Below are 18294 nucleotides of genomic sequence, written 5' to 3'. Positions count from 1 at the left end.
ACCAAAACACCTCTACCTGCACCTGGCTCTGAGGCTGGAGCTCTGGACAGTTCAGCTGTCGGTCACTCTCTTTAAACTCTGTCTCCCATTTGTGAAAATGGAGGACAATGGGGTCAGCTGTGGAGTCAGAAATGAGGCATGTGGTTCCCCCAGCGTCGGGTCTACACACCTTCAGTATTCCATGAAAGACAGGGGAGAAGAATGAGTGAGTGAATGAGTGGCAGATCAAAACAGAGGGAGAAAAGAAACTAAAAAATAACATGGATTAGAGAATAGAAGTACTGGTTTCACTTCTTTGTCTTAAAGAAGTTAAGTGTCAGAGTCTATGTTTTCTTCTTTCTCTTTTTGAAGTGGCCTCTTGCATTGTTTCTCAATCTGACCTTGAACTCATGGGCTCAGGAGATCCTCCTGCCTCAGCCTCCTGAGTAGCAGGGAGGACAGGCGAGCACTCTGTGCCCAGCTGAGTCAGCTTTCCTAAGCAGGAAAAGAAGCTCCTCAGCACACAGCTTGAGGATCAGAAAGCACATTTAGGCTCTCAACTACAGCACACCTGCAGGTGGGGCAGGCAACCTCTGGTCCACTTAGCCAGGCGGGTCATCCTTGGTCAGCCCAGTGCCATGGCAGCCCTGGTTCTGGGTTCCAGTCCCCAAATTCCCCCATAGCCATTGCTGGGCTACTCTGCTTTGGGGACGTCAGAGAAGACAGCTCCTTTCCAGGTAGGAGGAGAGTCCCCCATCCTGAGGGGCCACTTCAATGCCCATTGAGAAGCCCCTCCTGACTCCCACCTTGGGGTCCTGTCCTCTGGTCCCCAGCTGAGACCTTACTAGGTTCCTGATGTGCCCAGATCTGAACAGACTGACTTCGCCCCATCCCCCTAGCAGGTTGTCACCTCCTTTTCCTTCTTGGTGTACTCTGTGCGCGCTGCTCCTCTGGCTTGTTTCCCTGGCAACAAAGAAGCATGCAGACGCCATCACCAAGAAGGTCCAGGTGGCTTGTGGGCTCTGCCCTCCTCCTGGAGCTGAGGGCGGTGGCCAGGAGCCCTCTCCACTCCCCTGTTCCTCAAATGACTCACGACAGAGACACAGAGACGTCTAGCTGGTCCCAGGTTCTTTAATAGGGGACAGCAATGGCCAAGATGAAGCTCAGCTTAAGGAGTCTCCTGCTGCCACCCAGACGGGCAGGAAAGAGGTCCTCGCGGCAAGTCCAGCCCGTCTTGCAGCCCCAGATCCAGATGGTCCAGGTGGGAGGCAGTGGCTGCTGACCAGACACTGACCAGCCCATCTGCCCTGGTACCTGGGCTCCCGGGGCTGCCAGGGAGGGGCTTCCTCTGTCACTTGGGGTTGCTCTCAAGCACCTGCCGGACCCTCTGCATCCCTGAGAAGGAGAAGTGAGGGCTGTGAGCGCTGGTGCTGCACAGGTGGGGACCAGCAAACCCTTGCGAGGGGCGGGACAGGCGGCTGCTCACCCAGGCGAAGCCGCTGGGGCCTGTCTGAGAAGACCACGCGGAACCAGCCGGGCTCCTTACACCCAAAGGCCTTGCCAAAGGACAGCAGCACCTTATTGTCCAGAAAACGGCGCCACAGCAGCCTCTCCTCCTCAAAGGTGGCCTTGCGCAGGTACTGGAAAGGGGCGGGTAGAGGCTCAGGACACAGAGAAGACCCCCAGGGCCTGTCACCTGCTGGAGGAAGGCTTGCACCCCGCCAGCCTGCACCCCAGCTCACCTTCCTCAGGTCAACCCAGATGAAGAGACCTGCCCCACGACTCAGGAAGGGGACCCCCAGGGCCCTGAGCTCCTCCGAGATGTAGGTGTGGGCAGCTTTGAGCCGGGCAAGGTTTTCAGGCAGGTACACACAGTTGATCCAGTCTGAGAGGGAGGATCAGGAGGGGCAGGAATTCAGGGGTCCCTGTAAGGCCCCCCTCAACCCTGAGGCCTCCAGCTCCAGCCTCCACACGCCCAGTAGGAGCCCAGAGCACAAAGCCCCTCAGGATGCAGAGCAAACTGAAGATGTACCTGGTTACAAAGTGAGGCTTCGGAGCCACACAGACCAAGGGCCGGATCCCATCTGGGCAATGAAAAGATGGGGAGACCTTTGACAAATTCACCTCTCTGATCCTCACATTTTTATTGACCTCTTTTTGAGGGGTGTGCAGCTCTGTGGATGATCACCCATCTATGCATTTGTGTACCTACCACCTTAGGCAGGATTAGGAATAGTTCCTTAATTCCAGAAAACACCCTCATTGGCCTCTGCCCCACAACCTGATCTGCTTCCATCACCCCAGTTTGCCTTTTGCAAAATGCCCAGGAAGTGGAACGTTATGGTATGTAATCCATTGAGACTAGCTTCCTTCACCAGCCTAACACCTCCAGGACTAATCTGTGCTGTCAGGGATCTTACTGCAGAAGCACTTAATGGCATGGATGTGTTCATGTGGTGGTGTCTGTACCCCTCACTCAGGGAAGAACAACCAGATTGTTTCCACGTGGGTTTTTGTGTGCATGTGTGTGCACTATCTAGAGGTGGGATTGCCGGGTGGCTTGGTCAGTGTTTTTATGAGAAACTGCCTGTGAGATGCCAACCCAGTACATGACCAGCATTTGTCTCCCCTTCTGATTGGTGAGGCATTGTGGGTCACCTTGTGATCTGGTTGCCTAGGTAACCACAGATGGTAGCCCAATCTTCAGGGTCAAGCAAATGTGTCTTCGTGCATGGGCGTGCCTTCCTACAGCCCCATGGATCCAGCTATGCTCACCTGTTCCTTTGTGATATTACCCCTTTGCCCTGTTTGGGATAGAATGTTCCATGGAAATGCCCTTTGTATGTCCCCTTCTTACTCTGCACTTGGGTGTGACCTACCCAGGTGTCAGTCAACTTGCTACAGTGGACATCATGAAGCTAGACTCAGCCCCTGAAATGCCTCATTTGAATAGCTTCTCCTCAATAAAAGGGGTCAGCACATTCTGCTTCTCTCTCTCTCTCTCTCTCTCTCTCTCTCTCTCTCTCTCTCTCTCTCCCCCTTAAGATCAGGGGAGCCATATCACAGCACCCCCAATGGAAAAAGGTATTTCTGTCTCTTGTGTGGTTATTTCACGCAGCCCAATTAACCCAGTTCTCATGAGTGACCCTGAGTGTTTTAGTCATGAGCAATCTGCAACTGCGAAAGGGCTTTCCAAACTGGCTGAACCTTCAATCTGAATTCCGGGCAGCAATGCATGAGAATTCCAGCTGCTCTGCCCCTGGTCAGCAGGAGACTTTGCCTCCATTTTTCAAACTGTTACATGTTACAGTGGAGGTGGGGTATCTGGTCCTTGTTTTCCTCCTCTGTAAAATGATGAGGAAAATATAAGAATTTGAGCTTCCTAGGGTCCTGGGGAGGGATAAATGTGATACAGCAAGAGCACCTGCAGGGCTCAGTAAATGGTGGCCATGACAGGTCCCTTTGCCATCTGACCTGGCTTTCTGAACATGCAAGCAGGATACAGCCACAGAGGGAGAGGGATTTCCACTACTAACAACTTTTTCTTAGTAGTTTCCACTCTCTTCTTTAAGTGCTCAGAGCTAACAACAATGAGTTCACATTTTACATTCTTTCTTTTTCTTCTTAAGACAGTCTCACTATTTACCTGTCCTCAAACTGCAGGGTTCCAGCAATCCTCCTGCCTTAGCCTCCCAAGTAGCTAGGACCACAGGTGCACAACACAAGTTCACCTGGACCAAGTGCCACACTCACCCTACAAGACAGGCACCATTATGATACCTGCTCTACGGATGAGGAAACTGAGGCTCATGGAGATCACATAATATGACACACAGCCAGGAAGAGACAGAGCAAAGTCTGGACCCAATGCAGACCCAGAGCCGGCACTCTTAAACACCACCCTAATATCTTCTCATTGGAAAAGCACCCCTGATCCCGGGCTGGTCCCAGACAGACCATAACCCTCCATCCCCTTTCAGGGCACCAAACCCAGGCAGTCACCCCGGTCCTGGAGCAGCTTTGACACCTGGTACTGGACCAGGCCACTGAGGCCGTGATAGCGACAGAGGGAAGCCACAGCAGTGGCCACGTCCTGGTTTTCTGTATACAGCGTGCCAAAGCGAAGCCCGGACATCCCGAAGTCCTGCAAGAAGAGACAGCCGAGGCCGTGGCCACCCTCCACAGAGGGAGCTGATTCCACCCACCTGTCTGCCTCCCATCTCTCTGACTCCCCGCAGCCACCCAGACACTCACCTTGCTCATGCCCCACAGTACGTGGGTCCTCTGGGGGTCAGGCAGCCTGCAGAGGGCACAGTGTGGGAACAGAGGCAACCAGAACCAGGGTGCCCAGGCCCATTTCCACGAACAAATGAGGAGATGGATGGATGGATCTGGTCCTGGGTCCTGGCCCTGTTTCCATCTCTCAGAACCACCAATTCCTGTGCATCCTTTAGAGCAGGGTTAGCAAACAACAGCCTGCAGGAAAATCTACCTGGTGTCTGTTTTCTTAAATAACATTTCATCAGGACAGAGCCACACTCATTGGCTGACAGAACGTGCATGACAGAGTTGAGCGAGAGGCCATGAGGCCTGTAAAGCCTTAAATTTATGTGCCATCTGGCCCCTTAGAGGAGAAATTTGCCAACTTCTGATCTAGAATACAGCTCAAGTGTCACTTCCTCAAAGACCTCCCGACTCTCTCCAGCCAGTGGGGTACCCCTGCAGGTCATCCCAGAGCTCCCCAGAATTCTCCATTTAGCACTTGCCACCACCGAGGTCAAAATGACTACCTGGGTGTTGTGCTGCTAGGGTTTGGGGTTTATCAAAGGTTCTACATGGGAAGGGCCAAGGTCTTGGTCATTCACTGATGTCCCCCAGCACTAGCACAGGGCCAGGTACAGAGCAGACGCCCCATAGATATTGTTCCCGTGACTACCCAAGGCTCATGGGCAAGTCTCTGTTTTCTCTGTGTCTCACTCTCCTAATGCATAAAATGAATGGGAGTCACACTGCACATGCCATCGTCCTCACAGAGCTTTTGAGAGACAAGTGACGGAAAGGCCACGGCAGGGCTGAAAAGTCGGTAGGAACATCAGGAACTGTCATCCTGCCTCGGGGTCAGATTACAGACTTCGCAGACGATCTGGTCCAAGTGTGTCCAAGGTCTCTTGTTTATAAATTCTGTGCTCAGACGCAATCTAATGGATAAGGCCACTGATTTAAACAGCCCAAAGCGCTTATTCACTCCATGAATGCGAGGAAGGAAGGAAGGAGGGAGGCAGGGAGGGAGGGAAAGAGGGAGGAGGCAGGAACCGCAGCTCCACTGGACACGAAGGAACGGCCAGCAGCCAGTTTCCCATCTGCCCTCTGGAGTCCGAGGGCCCCGGGTTGGAGGTCTCAGGGTCTCCACAGAACAATCTCAAATCCACGGATGCAGCCCAGCCACCACCTTCTTGGGGCCTGAGGACCCCTTGGGTCAGCTAGGTGTGAGCAGCATGGCCCTGGCCAGGTCACACCCTGTGGGCCCAGACACAGAGAGGCCAGTGGGGCTGGCGGTCAGCGGAGCCCAGGAGCCTCACCTTTCCAGGCTCAGGACACTGCAGAACTCGAGCGACTCCTGGAACACGGACAGCATGTAGATTTCATCCACGATCACGTGTAGCGAGTACCTGCCGTGAGCAGACGGCAGGAGGAGAGCTGGGCCACATGTTACAGCCACATGTGCTCCCAGGGAGCAGCGTGTCCCAGCCAAGAGGGACCCGCCTACCCAGGGTGTCCAGACTCGTTTTCTCCAGGAACACCCTTCTTTTGCCTATTTTCTCAACCAGGAAGCAGCACTTACAAAGCAAAGGGGAGAGGAGCTTGAAGCCCTGTCAGGGAGAGCTTGGACCTCGGGGTCCTCCCTGGAGAGGAACATTTAAGGAGGAGGCTCAAGGCAGACGGACCCACATTCAAATCTGGCCCGACTCTTGACATGTCCACTCTGAGGCTCCTAGGGCTGGGATCATGAAGTATCTATTTCTTTTTTTAAAATATTTTTTAAGTTATACATGGAAACAAAATCTTTATTTTGTTTATTTATTTTTATGTGGTGCTGAGTATCGAACCCAGGGTCTCTCATGTGTGAGGCGAGCGCTCTACCCCTGAGCCACAACCCCAGCCCCAAGTGTCTATTTCTTATGGGGTCATTATGAGAATTAAAAGAAACAGTAAGCAAAGGGCTGGGCCTTGCAGTGAGTGAAGCCATTGCTACCACGTGGAAGAGACGCTGGGTGCAGTGGCAACCCCTGTAATCCCAGCACCCAGGAGGCTGAGACAGGAAGAGAATAGTTCAAGGTCCACCTGGACAACTTCACCAGACCCTGTCTTAAAATAAAACTTTGAAAAGGGCTGGAATGAAGCTCAGTGGTGGAGCACTTGCCTAGCATGTGTAAGGCCCTGGGTTCAATCCCTAGCACCACCACAACAACAAAGAGCTTAATTTTAAAAATAAAATGGAACAGAGAGAAATGGCTTCCACCAAAGCCCTACCCTCTCACTGCCGCGCTGCCAGGGAGAGGCCAAGGCAGGTAGAAGCCCGCAGTGGGGTGAGAGGGCACAGGGCCTATAGCAGAGCCCACCCCAGAGCTGGATGGACCCAGGACCTACTGAGGGGGACTCACCTCTTGGCAAATCCCAGAAACTCCTGCAGCTCTCCCGGGGAGTAGAGGTCCCCCAGAGGATTCTGGGGGTTGATGAGGATGAGGCCCTTGACCTGGACACCCTGAAACCATCCACAGGCAGAGACCTCAGCTCCTCCCCAAGGCCAGGCAGACCCACTAGATGGGGCTGATCCCTGGTGGCTCCCAGGGAAGTGAGTGTCCTGGGGACATGGTCAGGACCCACATGAAGCACAGTAGGACACAGAATGACATCTGCAGCATCGGGCTGACTGTGAAAAGAAAACCAACACAGAGCACAGAGGGGAATGTGCCCAGGAGCCAGGAGAGGGCCTGTGTTGCAAAACTCAAGGGCACGGGTTCAACTTTCAACGTTCCTACAGTGAACACTGACCGCTCTAAGGTCCAAGGTAAAATCACCCAAGTAGGCAGACGCTTGAAAAGCAGACAAAAAAGAGCCCCCAGAGAAGGGGGCCCTCTGCGTTTCAATCCCCTCTAAGTGAACAGGACACCCACTCCACCTCTCAGGAGACTCACTAACCCACAGTCCCCCAGCTCCATACTTGACCCCTAGAAGCCGAGTCAGAGGCAGTGGGGAGAGGGGGGCACGTTCCAGGAAGCTCCCGGGTTGACTCTACACAGAGGCATGAGGGTCTTGTTCCAATGGGCAGAACCTCCAGGTTCTGTGCTACCACACTACCATGTGTCCCCATCATGGCCACCAACCAGCTCTCAGGAGATGAGCCACGGGAAGAGGGGTCCATGCTGTGTCCAGACCCACCCACTCCCAGCCCTGGTTGGACTCCATCTGCAGACCTCAGATCTGGCTCCCTGCAGGGCCGTCTCCAGCTTCTCCACCGTGAGCTGGAAGGGGCGTGTGTCCTGCCCAGTGACCTGGAAGAAGACCCACCAACGTCTCCAGCCAAATTCAGGGACCCCCAACCCTGAGTTCTCAGGTCCCTCACCCCCCATCGCCTCAGATCAGTCCCTGGAAAACAGGTGGCGCCAGTTCCTCTTCCTGTCCTCCACTCCGCAAGTCACAGCAGGGACACCTCCTATGGCTCTCAGGTTTCCAGCAGAGGCCTGCAGGGCTCCTCTGGTAGGATCCCAGGGCTTCCATGTGAAGGTCTCTGTCCCCTGTCCACCTTATTTTGGTGGCTAGAACTTGGCTTCTATGTGGACCCCAGGAATCTTAGAGCCTAGAGAAGGGGACCCTCCAGGACCCAGGCACAGGCAGCCATGAGGCAATGGAGGGCTCCAAGCCCTTTTCACAGCAGCTCCAGAGCCTTCGGCATGGACTTTTTCCCGTGCCCACCCACAATTCAGACCCAGGAAACCCCTGGCCAGGGGAAGGCCCAGGCCCCACCTGGGACGCAGGAACTCTCACCTCACTGTCCAGATAGACATAGGCCAGTCGGACGTTGCCATAGAGATACACATGCCTCGTGATGCCTTCATAGTAAGGGGTGGGGATCAGGAAAGCCTCTGGGGACAGGAACAGACAGGACCTGTTATCCTCTGGCTGCAACACTCCTGACCCCCTGGGCATCCTGGAGGATCATCTGGAGCATGTTCCAGCTCAATTCCCAAAACTCTCAAGCTCAGTCCACTGACATTGGTCCCCTTTCTAATACAGGTGCTCCTGTGCTTATGGGGGTTCTGTTCAGATAAGTCCACGTTCAGATAAGTCCACGTAAGTCCAAAATGTCATTAAGTCAAAAGTACATTTAATCCACCTGACCTGCCAAACCTCCCAGCTTAGCCACATGGCCCATGTGTGGGGTCCATGATCTCGTGGCTGCCTGGGAGCTGGGCTCACTCCACTGCCCAGCGTAGCACATACCACCTGCAAGGACAAGGTCCACAGTTCAAAATCAAAGTACAGTTCCCACTGACTGTACACGCCTTCACACCATGGTCAAGGTGAAAACCCCTAAGTCAAGATCTTTTGCAATGAATGACTAACATTGCTGAGCACTTACTATGCTGGGCACTGTGCTGAACTTTGGTTGGGAAGGTCCCTTTCTTTGATTATTCTAGAAAGGGTTGGCAATTGCCTATTATATTCTGACCAGGGATCTTCCTGGTGACTATCTCTTTCTCTGTGACAGTTCCTTAACCTCTGGGCCTCAGGATCCTCACCTATAGGATAGGTTTGCCATAGAACCAACCTCCCTGGAACACTGTGAGGTTAAATGAGATATTATGGATGTGTGGAGCCTTATGCCAAGGCCTGGAATGTAGTACGTGGTCAATAGACCCACGGCCATTACCAGTATTGGTTAAGCCATGGTGAACAGGCCTCTGTCCCCGGCAACAGACACCCCTGACCGAAGCCAGGTCTTAAGAGCACGGCTTGTGCAGCAGGCCTGGCTGGCTGCCTACTCAATGGTCATCCCAGTGTCCCTCCTTGCTAAGACACGAGGGGATGGCAGGCTTTCCCCAGCCGTCGGGGACAAACTAAGTTTGGCTCTCTGCTCCCCTTTGCCCAAGGACTGCTCTGGGAATGGGTTTCAGTCATTGTAGGTCAGTACAAAGGGGCTCTGTGGAGACCCTTCTGGGAAGTTCCCCCCCACTCCCCTCCCCCGATGTGAAAGAGATGGCACCAGGTGACCTCCCCCTGTTCCTCCTGCTCTGGGCCATGGTGTCGCAGGAGGAGGCAGGAAGCCCAGAGCCAGCTCCTCTACCCTCCCCTGGTAGGGCCACGCCCTGGGAGTCTCCTCAAGCCACTGATGTAAGACCTCTGTGGCCTCCTGGATTCTATTCTAAGCACATGGGGCAGCCCGTGAGGTCAGACAACTGGGGTCCTGCCGTGTAGACCCCAGTCCAGAGCAGACCCTGAGTTCACTTACCCCCCACCTCGCACAGCACCGTGGCCAGAGCAGAGAAGACAGAGGCACAGCCATTCAGAACAACCACCTGGGGGTGACATAAAGGGACAGGATGACGGAGTTCCCAGAGCGAGTGAAAACCCATAACCTCTGTCGCAGTTTAGCACAGAAGAGAGTCAGGTTCCCCCTCAGCATCCTGGGGGCTCTGTCTAGACAAACACCCTCCCCCCTACAGCCAAAGTCATTTGAGGGGACCCTGCTCTGCATCACCTGAGCAAGACCCAGGAGCCGGTCACTCAGAGGGTCTTGCCTGAAGACGAGGAGGCCAAGAGGGCTCACAGCACAATGTGGGGCAGAGATTCTACCCCAACTCTAAATATCTAGGGCCAGCTGAGTGCAGTGGTGCACGTCTGCAGTCCCAGCAACTTGGGGGTTGAGGCAGGAAGAGTGCAAGTTCGAGGCCAGCCTCAGCAATTTCGTGAAACCCTAAGCCAATTTGCAAGACCCTGTCTCAAAATAAAGATAATAAATAATGAAGGCTAGAGATGTTGCTCTTTGATAAAACACCCATGTGTTCAATACCCAATACCAAAAAATAAAAATTAAAAAAAATGCATCTAGGGGCAGGTGTCAAGAAGGGAGCAGGCATTGCTCATTCTCTTTTTTGTTTTAAACATTTTTTGCTGTTGATGAACCTTATTTCATTTATTTACTTATATGTGGTGCTGATAATCAAACCCAGTACCTCACACGTGCTAGTCAAGTGTTCTACCACTGAGCCCCAATCCCAGCCCACTCATTCTGCTGTGAAACAAATCAAGATTGACAGGCTGATCCCAACCCACCTCGCCCTTGGCCAGCCAAAAGTGGGAGCAGAGCAAAAGGGCAGGAGAGAGCAGAGGACGGGGCTACTCACATTCTCTGCTTTGAGGGGTGCTGGGCTCTTGCAGTAGTAAGACAGGAACTTAGCCACTTCCTCCCGGAGGCTAGAGAACAGACAGACAGATAGGCCATGCTTACCAGAAGGTCCTCAAAACACTGGCCACCCCAAAGCTCCTCTGGGGAATTCTCAGGCCCCTGCCATTATTCTCCCCTCATTACCCACATGGGGATTATGCTCAGCCCGTGTCTCCACTTCCAGGTCCCTCTAACCCCTCACACATACACTGAGTCTTCTTTCCCTGTAGTTCTACATTTATCCTACACAGATGTTATTTTGAGAATGCTACACTGTGATTACTATTGCTATTAATATCTCCATATTACAGATAAAGAAACAGGTTTAGCCACTGTAATCCCAGGAACTCAGGAGGCTGAGTCAGGAGGATCTCAAATTCTAGGCCAGCTTCAGCAATTTAGTGAGATCCTCAGCAATTCGGTGAGACCCTGGCTAAAATAAAACATAAAAAGGACTGGGGATGTGGCTCAATGGTAAAGGTTCCCTGGGTCAATCCCGAGCACCAAAAAAAAAAAAAAAAAAAAAAAAAAAAAATACAGGTCTGAAGGAATCAAGGCATTTGCTAGAGCCTGTCTCCAGGGCTCAGCATGCTAATCACTGTGTTTAAGAACATGTGCTTTGGAATCAGTATTGGGATCAAGTCCTCAGCCACTAAACCCCTCTCCTCTGGTCCCTGGTGTCTGCTCAGGCAGTAGAGCCAAGCATCAGTGAGAAGAAGAACAGACTCCTCACCCAAAGGACCTGCCTGTACGTCAGACCCAGGTCCATGGAAACCAAACTGGGAGCTCCTGAGCTGCGACGGGACAAGCAGGGAACCCCAGGATCACCAGGCCTCCAGGACTCGGCCCTTGGCCTTCAGCAGGCTCTCTCCACGTGCCACGCCTGATATTTGGAGCTGGACAATTCTTTGTTGGGGAAGTAGTCCTGTGCACAGTAGGTCTAACAGCATCTCTGGCCTCTACCCACTGAAGGCCAGGAGCATCTCCACCTCCAAGTTATGACCCTCCAACCTGTGTCCAGGCCTTGCCCAACATCCCTGGGGGAGCAAAACCGCCCATGTGGAGATCCACTGTCCCACAGCAGTACTTACAACAGGTGTCCCCTCCAGTCAGGGTACTGCAGCAGGGGCGGCTCCACCCGCAGCATGTCACTCTGAGTCAGCTGGGGACAAACAGGAAACGGACGGGCTGAGGAATCCATTGCCTCCTGCTTCCACATGGCAGCAGGTCCCAGAGAAACCCCAGAGGGACAGCATTTTGCAGATGAGGAGACTGAGGATCAAAAAGGTGAGGTGACTCTGCCAAGGTCCCACTGCCATTCAGTGGCACAGCTGAGATCCAAACCCAGAAATTTGGACTCTGGTCCAGTGCTCTTCATACAACATTGCCACAAAAAAACAAAAAAAGGTGTGGCTTGCACAGACAGTGCCAGGAGAGGGAGCAGGGTGCTGTCACCTCAGTCTTCACTCCAACTTCTAGAAGGACTGGGGCCACTGCTCTCTGGCAGGGTTGCCTTAGTATCACGCTGTGGAAAAGGTGGCATTTTCTGGACCATCACCTCTGTGACCAGGTGCTGGGTTAGACCTCTAGGGCATCACAGGCCAAATGTCAAAGAAGGACTAATAACGCAGGGTCCTTGGGTGGTGGGAGCAGAGGAATGGGAATCAGCCACGTGTCCAGCCATTTCCCTCCTCCTGGCATCCCTCAGAGCTGGTCCAACATGTCCCCATGGCCCACTGTGGCTTCTGAACTCTTGGTCCGTGGTGAGTCTAAATGGAGACACTGGATTTTGAAAACTTACTATGAGGAAGTATGTAAACTATGTTGACAGCTGTTATATTGATTACATGGTGAAATGGTCATGTCTTAGTTACATGATGTAAATGAAATAAATTATTAAAATTCATTTTACCAAGCTTTCTTTTAACTTTTTAATAGAAAATTTTAAATTACATATGTGACTCAGCTTCTACTTTTTCAGTGCTGAGCTGTCTCAGGAAGAGCTGGCTTTAGGGAAAACCTGCTCTGAAGACCCTCCCTACAACCCAACCCCTGGGGCTTGGATTTTTCTCCTTTGGAAAGCTGTCCTCTGGGGAAGCATTGCTGCCTCTACAAACCCAGCTCCAACTGGAGACCCCCTGCTCAAGGAACTGGATTATGACATCCAGGAACTTTCCAGATTTCCAGGAATGCTGCAGGCTATGTTGGAATCAGTCATTTTTAAAAATTAATTTAATATAAGCTTAAAACCTAGTCAAGTATTCTATAAGTAAGGTAATGAATATTGTCACTTCCTGCTTTCCTGCACTGTGCCGCCACCCCACTTTCAAAGTGACTTCTATGGTCCATACGGTGGGAACATGTATGAGCTTGGGCCACCATGTCTCTCTTCCAACCCTGCTGTCCTGGGATGGCACACAGGAGCTTGAAACTGATCATGGAAATTGGCAAAGTCACAAATTAGGGCTTTGGTTTCCCCCGAAAGGCATGGTGGCACATGCCTGTAATCGGGAGGCTGAGGCCTGAGGATCTCGAGAGTTCAAGGCCAGCCTCAGCAACTCATCAAGGCCCTAAGCAACTCAGCGAGACCTTGTCTCTAAATAAAATATAAAAAGGGCTGGGGATGTGGCTCAGTGGTTAAGCACCCTGGGTTCAATCCCTGGTGCAAAAACAAACAAACAAACAAACAAAAAAGCAGGGCACTGAGTCCCCTGGAGTGAGGGACCCAACACGTCAGGAGGGACCAAAGGGGCAGAGCCTGAACTGATGAAGAATCAGGATCTCAGGGAAGTGATGGGCCTAGATCACCCAGAAAGTTGTCCCCAAGGCAACTGGGGTCCCCTGACTCCCTGGCCAGGCCAAGAGCCCACAGCAGGTCCCTTAGGGACAAGTATTCCAAAGAAGGTTTCCCCTGGACTCACCCGCCTGGACAGCAGGTCAAAGCAGAGTTTGTTCTCGCTGGTGCCCAAGTTAATGACGCCCTGGAGACAAGAGGAACGGGGCCACATGAGCATGGCAGAGGAGTGCCCGCAAAAGGAGCCCACAGGGACAGCAATCGGGGAGCTCTGCCACCCTGCCCTCCTGGTCTCACTCCAGCCCTGCCCCCCTTGGCCTCAGGCTCTCTCTTCCCATTTCTAAAGTTCTGCTCAAATGCCATCTCCTCCAGGAGCCTGCCCCCCAATCCCACCTAGAAGGGCTTTTTCTTCTCTGGGGTTCCATGGCTCTTGATCTGTCACCCCTCTAGAGCACTGCTGACTTTTTGCTCCCGGCCATGGGGACAGAAGTCCAGGCTCTACTCCCCTGCTGCAGACGAACTCCTAAAGGCAGATGCTCACCCAGGACGTTACAGTATCTCTCAGCCGCTTAGCAGGAATCCATACATGTTTACAGGATGAAAGAGTGTACACACAGAACTATGTTCTCCAGGAACAGAAACCAGGTGGAGGTCAACAAGAATGAGCCCTCGGCCACATGCAGTGGCACACACCTGTCATCCCAGCACCTCGGGAATCGGAGGCAGGTGGATCGCATGTTCATAACCAGCCTCAGCAACTTACAGAGGCCCTAAGCAACTCAGTGAGACCCTGTCTCTGAATAAAATACCAAAAGGGGCCAGGGATGTGGCTCAGTGGTTAAGCACCTCTCAGCTCAATGCCCAGTAATTCCCCACTGAGCTATTTTATGTGGATGCACCACCTCGTTTACACAGTGACATCCTCTGAGGATAGAGGCTCTGTGTCCAAATGAACCTGAACCTTATCTCAGCACTTGGGATTAAAAGGAATACTGGCTAAAGTGTAGTCATTGGTGGTGGGTAATATGTAACTTTTGGGGTAATTAGAGACAATGGCAGAGAGGGGTAGGCTTCCTTTGTCTGCTACCCTTCTGTCTGTCTGCACCTTCCCTGTGTGTCTGTGTCTGTCCTTTGTGGGCCTCCCCCACAGGTGTTCCCCACAGGTGTTCCTTTACACCTGATCCCCACCCCAGAAGGCCTTTATTCTCATAGGAGAGAAATGATGGGAGGCCTAGCCCAAGCTCTCCCTTAGAGTCCCTAGAGACACAGGGCCGCCCTCCATCCTGCCGTGCACCTCCCCCCCCCCCAGCTGACTACTGATATCTGCATTAAGGGAAGCGAAAGGGAGTAAAGGAAGAAGGAAAGATGAAAAATAGACCTGGAATGAGCTGAGATGAAGACACATAAAAGGCTGTGATCTCCCCCTGGGGGACAAACAGCCAATGCACCTGCAAACCCTGACAGCTCTGCCTTCCAAATACCCACACAGTCCACCTGCTGCCAAGCTCCACTGCAGAGATCCTGACCCAACCCCATCACCACGCCAGCTTCTCCACTTCCTGTCTTCCCCACTCCCTCACCTATCATCCAGCCTCATGCACAGTCCAAAGCATCTCTTAAAAACAGAAATCAGGCCATATCGCATCTCCCTGCAACACCTCCTCGCCCACTTGATCCAACATGAGAAGGCTCACAGTGGCCTGTGACTTCCATGGGACCTATTACCACACCACCTCCTGACCTTCAAACCTCACAGTCCACCAGTCTGGATTCTTAGTAGACCAATGGTCCCTTTTCTGTCCCTTGAACCATCCAGCATGGTTCCCCCCAGGGCTCTTCCCCAGGTACAACATGGCTCACTCCCGTTTGGTGAGCAGCCTCTACAGTGGCTCCCAGGGATCCCCACCCCCTCTAATCAAACACTCGAATGTGGGCTGGACCTAGCGACTCATTTCTGATGAACAAAATAAAATATGCGTACGTGATGGGATGCCACTTCTGAGACTGGGTAATACAGAGTCTGTGGCTTCATCTTGGGAACACCTGGCCTCATTCTCCTGGGTCATTTGCCCTGGAGGAAGCAGCTGCCAGGTAGGAAGTGGGCTGGTGGGAAAGCCCTGTGGAGGGAAATGAGGCCCTCCAGTCACCAGGTGAGTGAGCTTGCAAATGGCGCCTCCCCACCCTCTCCCTGTCCCTCCCCCGGGAGATGTCACCACAGCCCCAGATTCAGGGCAACTCCACAGAAGATCCTGACTGTGAGGCACCCACCAGGATTCCAGAAACTGAAACTCTTCCTACCTGAATTTCTGAGATTTGAAGGAATTTGTTACAGCAACTGGTAGCTAATACTACCTCTCACCCTTTTTTTTTTTTTCGAGTTTCTGTCCAAATGTCACCTCATTAAAGTAGCTTTCTGTGACCACTTTTATTGAATAGCAACATTAGCACCATTCTCTATCCACTTCACCTGCTTTATTTTTCTCTACAGCACTTATAACCTTATATTATACAGAGATGCTTTTGTCTGTCCGCTGTCTCCCACTCAGAACATAAATGCATAGAAGAGAAAAACTTTGTTCTTGCTCACTGTTAAAAATGCCAGCACCTAGAAGAGCGGCTGGTACCTGGTGGCTGCTGAAGAAATAAAGATTATTAAAGGGTAATTTGTGCAGCTCTCTGATCTGTGAAGGTATTACTAACGGTAGTAATAATAATAACATAATAATTGAACAGATAATATCACTATAATAGCAGCAACATTTATTCCCTGTACCCCAGAGCAAGCCCTGGGCTAATCCCATCATAAATCCCATTTAGTCTCCACTCTTCTGCAGCAGGTATAATTATCCCATTTTGGAGACGAGCAGAGATTGAAAGAAATGAAACCATCTTGCACTGAACCCAGCTCTGTCCTAGCTCCAGAGTTGAAGGGTTGGGGGTGGGGACGCAGCTCGGGGGCTGAACACTTGCCTGGCCTGAGGGAGAGCTTGATCCTAACCCCAGCCCCACAAAAAGAAAACAAAATCAAGGTGACTAGTGGCAGGTTATCCACGCAGGATCACTCTACAGCTCTTGAACTCTTCCTTCACAAGTCTGTACCCCTTAAATAAATAGGAGGACACTATAGAAGGCCCCTGTTTATGGGCCTCCAGGACCTCCATCAGAAGCCCTCCTGGAGGTAGAGGACCGTTGATTTTCCCCTACAGGTGCTAGCTGGGTGCTGCCCAGCAGTCAAGGAAGGTACCCGCCCCACAGTCCCCTCTTGGGCCCAGGGAAGGGCTTTGCTCACATTGGGGTTCTTGTCCTCATCATACTCATCCATGTGGTAGGTCCTATAGCCCTCCTCAGCCGAGTCCCAGAACCATTTGATGACTCTGCCTCTGGAGGACAGGCAGGAGCTGGCAGAGGAGAACATGGCGGTGGGATCACCAACTCCACAGAGCTCCGGCAGCTTCAGCTCTGCTCTTCTGGAGCATTCGCCTTCCACGTCACCCCGACAGTAATGGCCCATGTCCTGGGTGGAGGCCAAGCCCAGACAGGTGGCAGGTTCCCTGCATTCCTTCTGAGGAAGGGGGAACATCTGCAAAAGACAGAAGCGCTCAGTGCCCAGGGCTGCTCAAGGCCCTGGGGAGCACCACCCAGAAAAACAGTCAGTCACCATCCCCGCCCCCATCCCCGCCCCACCTCACTTTATTTTGCAACAGGGTTTCCCTGTGTTGCCCAGGCTGGCCTCAATGATCCTCCTGCCTCCACCCACTGGCCATCTGCCCCTTCCTTTAAGTTCATGCACTCACCACTTCCTGTGTCCCTAACTAGCTCCAACCATATGTGCCACCACTCCAAGGAGCAGAATCTGTTAAGACATGTAGTGAGCCAGGGCCTGTGCTGGCTACATCTGAGTCATTTCAACAGATTGCCGCTTTGGCTCATTTCATTTCTTTGTAGTTTTTCCTTGTCCAGCCTAAGGGGTCACCAAACTGCAGGTTAAGCTGGGTGCAGTGGCACAGTCCTGTCATCCCAGTGGCCCAGGAAGCTGAGGCAGGAGGATCACAGGTTCAAAATCAGCCTCAGCATCTTAGTGAGGCCCTCAGAACTGAATGAGACCCTGTCCCAAAGTAAAAAATGAAAAGAGCTGGGCATGTGACTCAGCGGTGAGGAGCCCCTGAGTTCAATCTCTGGTAATAATAAAAAAAAATTTAAATTTAAAAATCCAGGTTAAAATTCTCCACACACATCACTGCCAGGGAGTCCTAGATGTCCTGTGGTGGAAAGGGTGGGATGGGATTACTTGGTGTCTGGAGCAGATGGTGATGGGAACTGAGGGGAAGGAGGGGTAGGAGTCTTCAACAAGGGCAGAGGCCCAGGTCCAGGTCTTCATGCTGGAAGTAGGAAGGGGCACCAGGAAAGGGTCCTGCTGCCAGCAGAGGTGAGCGCCTCCACTTCTCTGAGCCAGTTTCATCTGCACAGTGGGTGTACCAGCAGCCACCTCACTGGACACCAGTGAGGATGTCAGGGGATCAAGATCTTAGACCAAATCCTGGCTCAAGGCCACAGTTCTATAGAATATGGGTCCTCACCTATGTTCCTAAAGTATAAGCCTCCCAACACCAAATGATGGGTGATCCGTGGGCAACCCAGAAACCAGGGTGCCCTCCGTGGTTTAATTTTGCTTTGTGAGGTCTTCTCTCCCAATTGGCCCAGCTCACGGAGGAGCTTCCCTAGACCAGAAAACTAGGTCTGAGGAAGGGCATGGCTGTGTGTGGAGGATGGAGGCTGGATCCTCTGCAGAGCCTGGGGCCTGGGCCCGCCCGTTTTCCTGTCCCAGCAGTCCTGGAGCGCAGGGCTGATTCTCCGCGTCCAGCGAGTCCCAGGACAGACTGTGGTCACCAGCGCAGGATCAGCCCTGGGAATCCCGCTGGTGGGGCGCCCTGCAGGGCGGGGGGCGGCCAGGGCTTTTCCAGGCAGAGGAAGCCAGTGCCCAGGACTTCAGCGCCAAGCGCGCTGAGGCTGAAAAGTGCTTCAAAGCCCCGCCTTGTCCTCCTCTGCAAAGCGGCGGGTGGCACCTACTTGCAGA

General features: G+C 52.7%; 1 protein-coding gene across 1 annotated transcript; it reads right to left on the bottom strand.

Annotated features, from left to right (window-relative positions):
• Positions 1–1094: 1094 nt before the first annotated feature.
• On the bottom strand, positions 1095–17770 carry LOC308640981 (1-aminocyclopropane-1-carboxylate synthase-like protein 1). The gene is made up of 15 exons (XM_081279038.1): positions 17509–17770; positions 16510–16800; positions 13348–13407; positions 11518–11588; positions 10386–10455; positions 9491–9557; positions 8026–8123; positions 7455–7532; positions 6642–6742; positions 5559–5648; positions 4234–4279; positions 3982–4123; positions 1722–1864; positions 1466–1619; positions 1095–1374 (listed from the first exon to the last, which is right to left on the bottom strand). The coding sequence occupies exons 1-15, from the start codon at positions 17677–17679 to the stop codon at positions 1331–1333; spliced, it is 1626 nt and encodes a 541-aa protein (XP_081135164.1). The 5' UTR covers positions 17680–17770; the 3' UTR covers positions 1095–1330.
• Positions 17771–18294: the final 524 nt, after the last annotated feature.

The sequence above is a fragment of the Spermophilus citellus genome (assembly GCF_964194105.1).
Source record: "Spermophilus citellus genome assembly, chromosome: 2".
NCBI lineage: Eukaryota > Metazoa > Chordata > Mammalia > Rodentia > Sciuridae > Spermophilus > Spermophilus citellus.
The sequence above is the reverse complement of the archived record's forward strand: the minus strand, read 5'-3'. Positions and strand labels throughout refer to the sequence as shown.

Excerpts from the sequence above, each read along its gene's own strand:
- LOC308640981 (XM_081279038.1), bottom strand. The coding sequence starts at position 17,679 with ATGAAACTGGCTCAGAGAAGTGGAGGCGCTCACCTCTGCTGGCAGCAG. Across the intron at positions 4,280-5,558 it reads AGTGTCCTGAGCCTGGAAAG|GCTGCCTGACCCCCAGAGGA; the intron begins GTGAGGCTCCTG and ends TGCCCTCTGCAG. Across the intron at positions 4,124-4,233 it reads TACTGTGGGGCATGAGCAAG|GACTTCGGGATGTCCGGGCT; the intron begins GTGAGTGTCTGG and ends CTCTTCTTGCAG.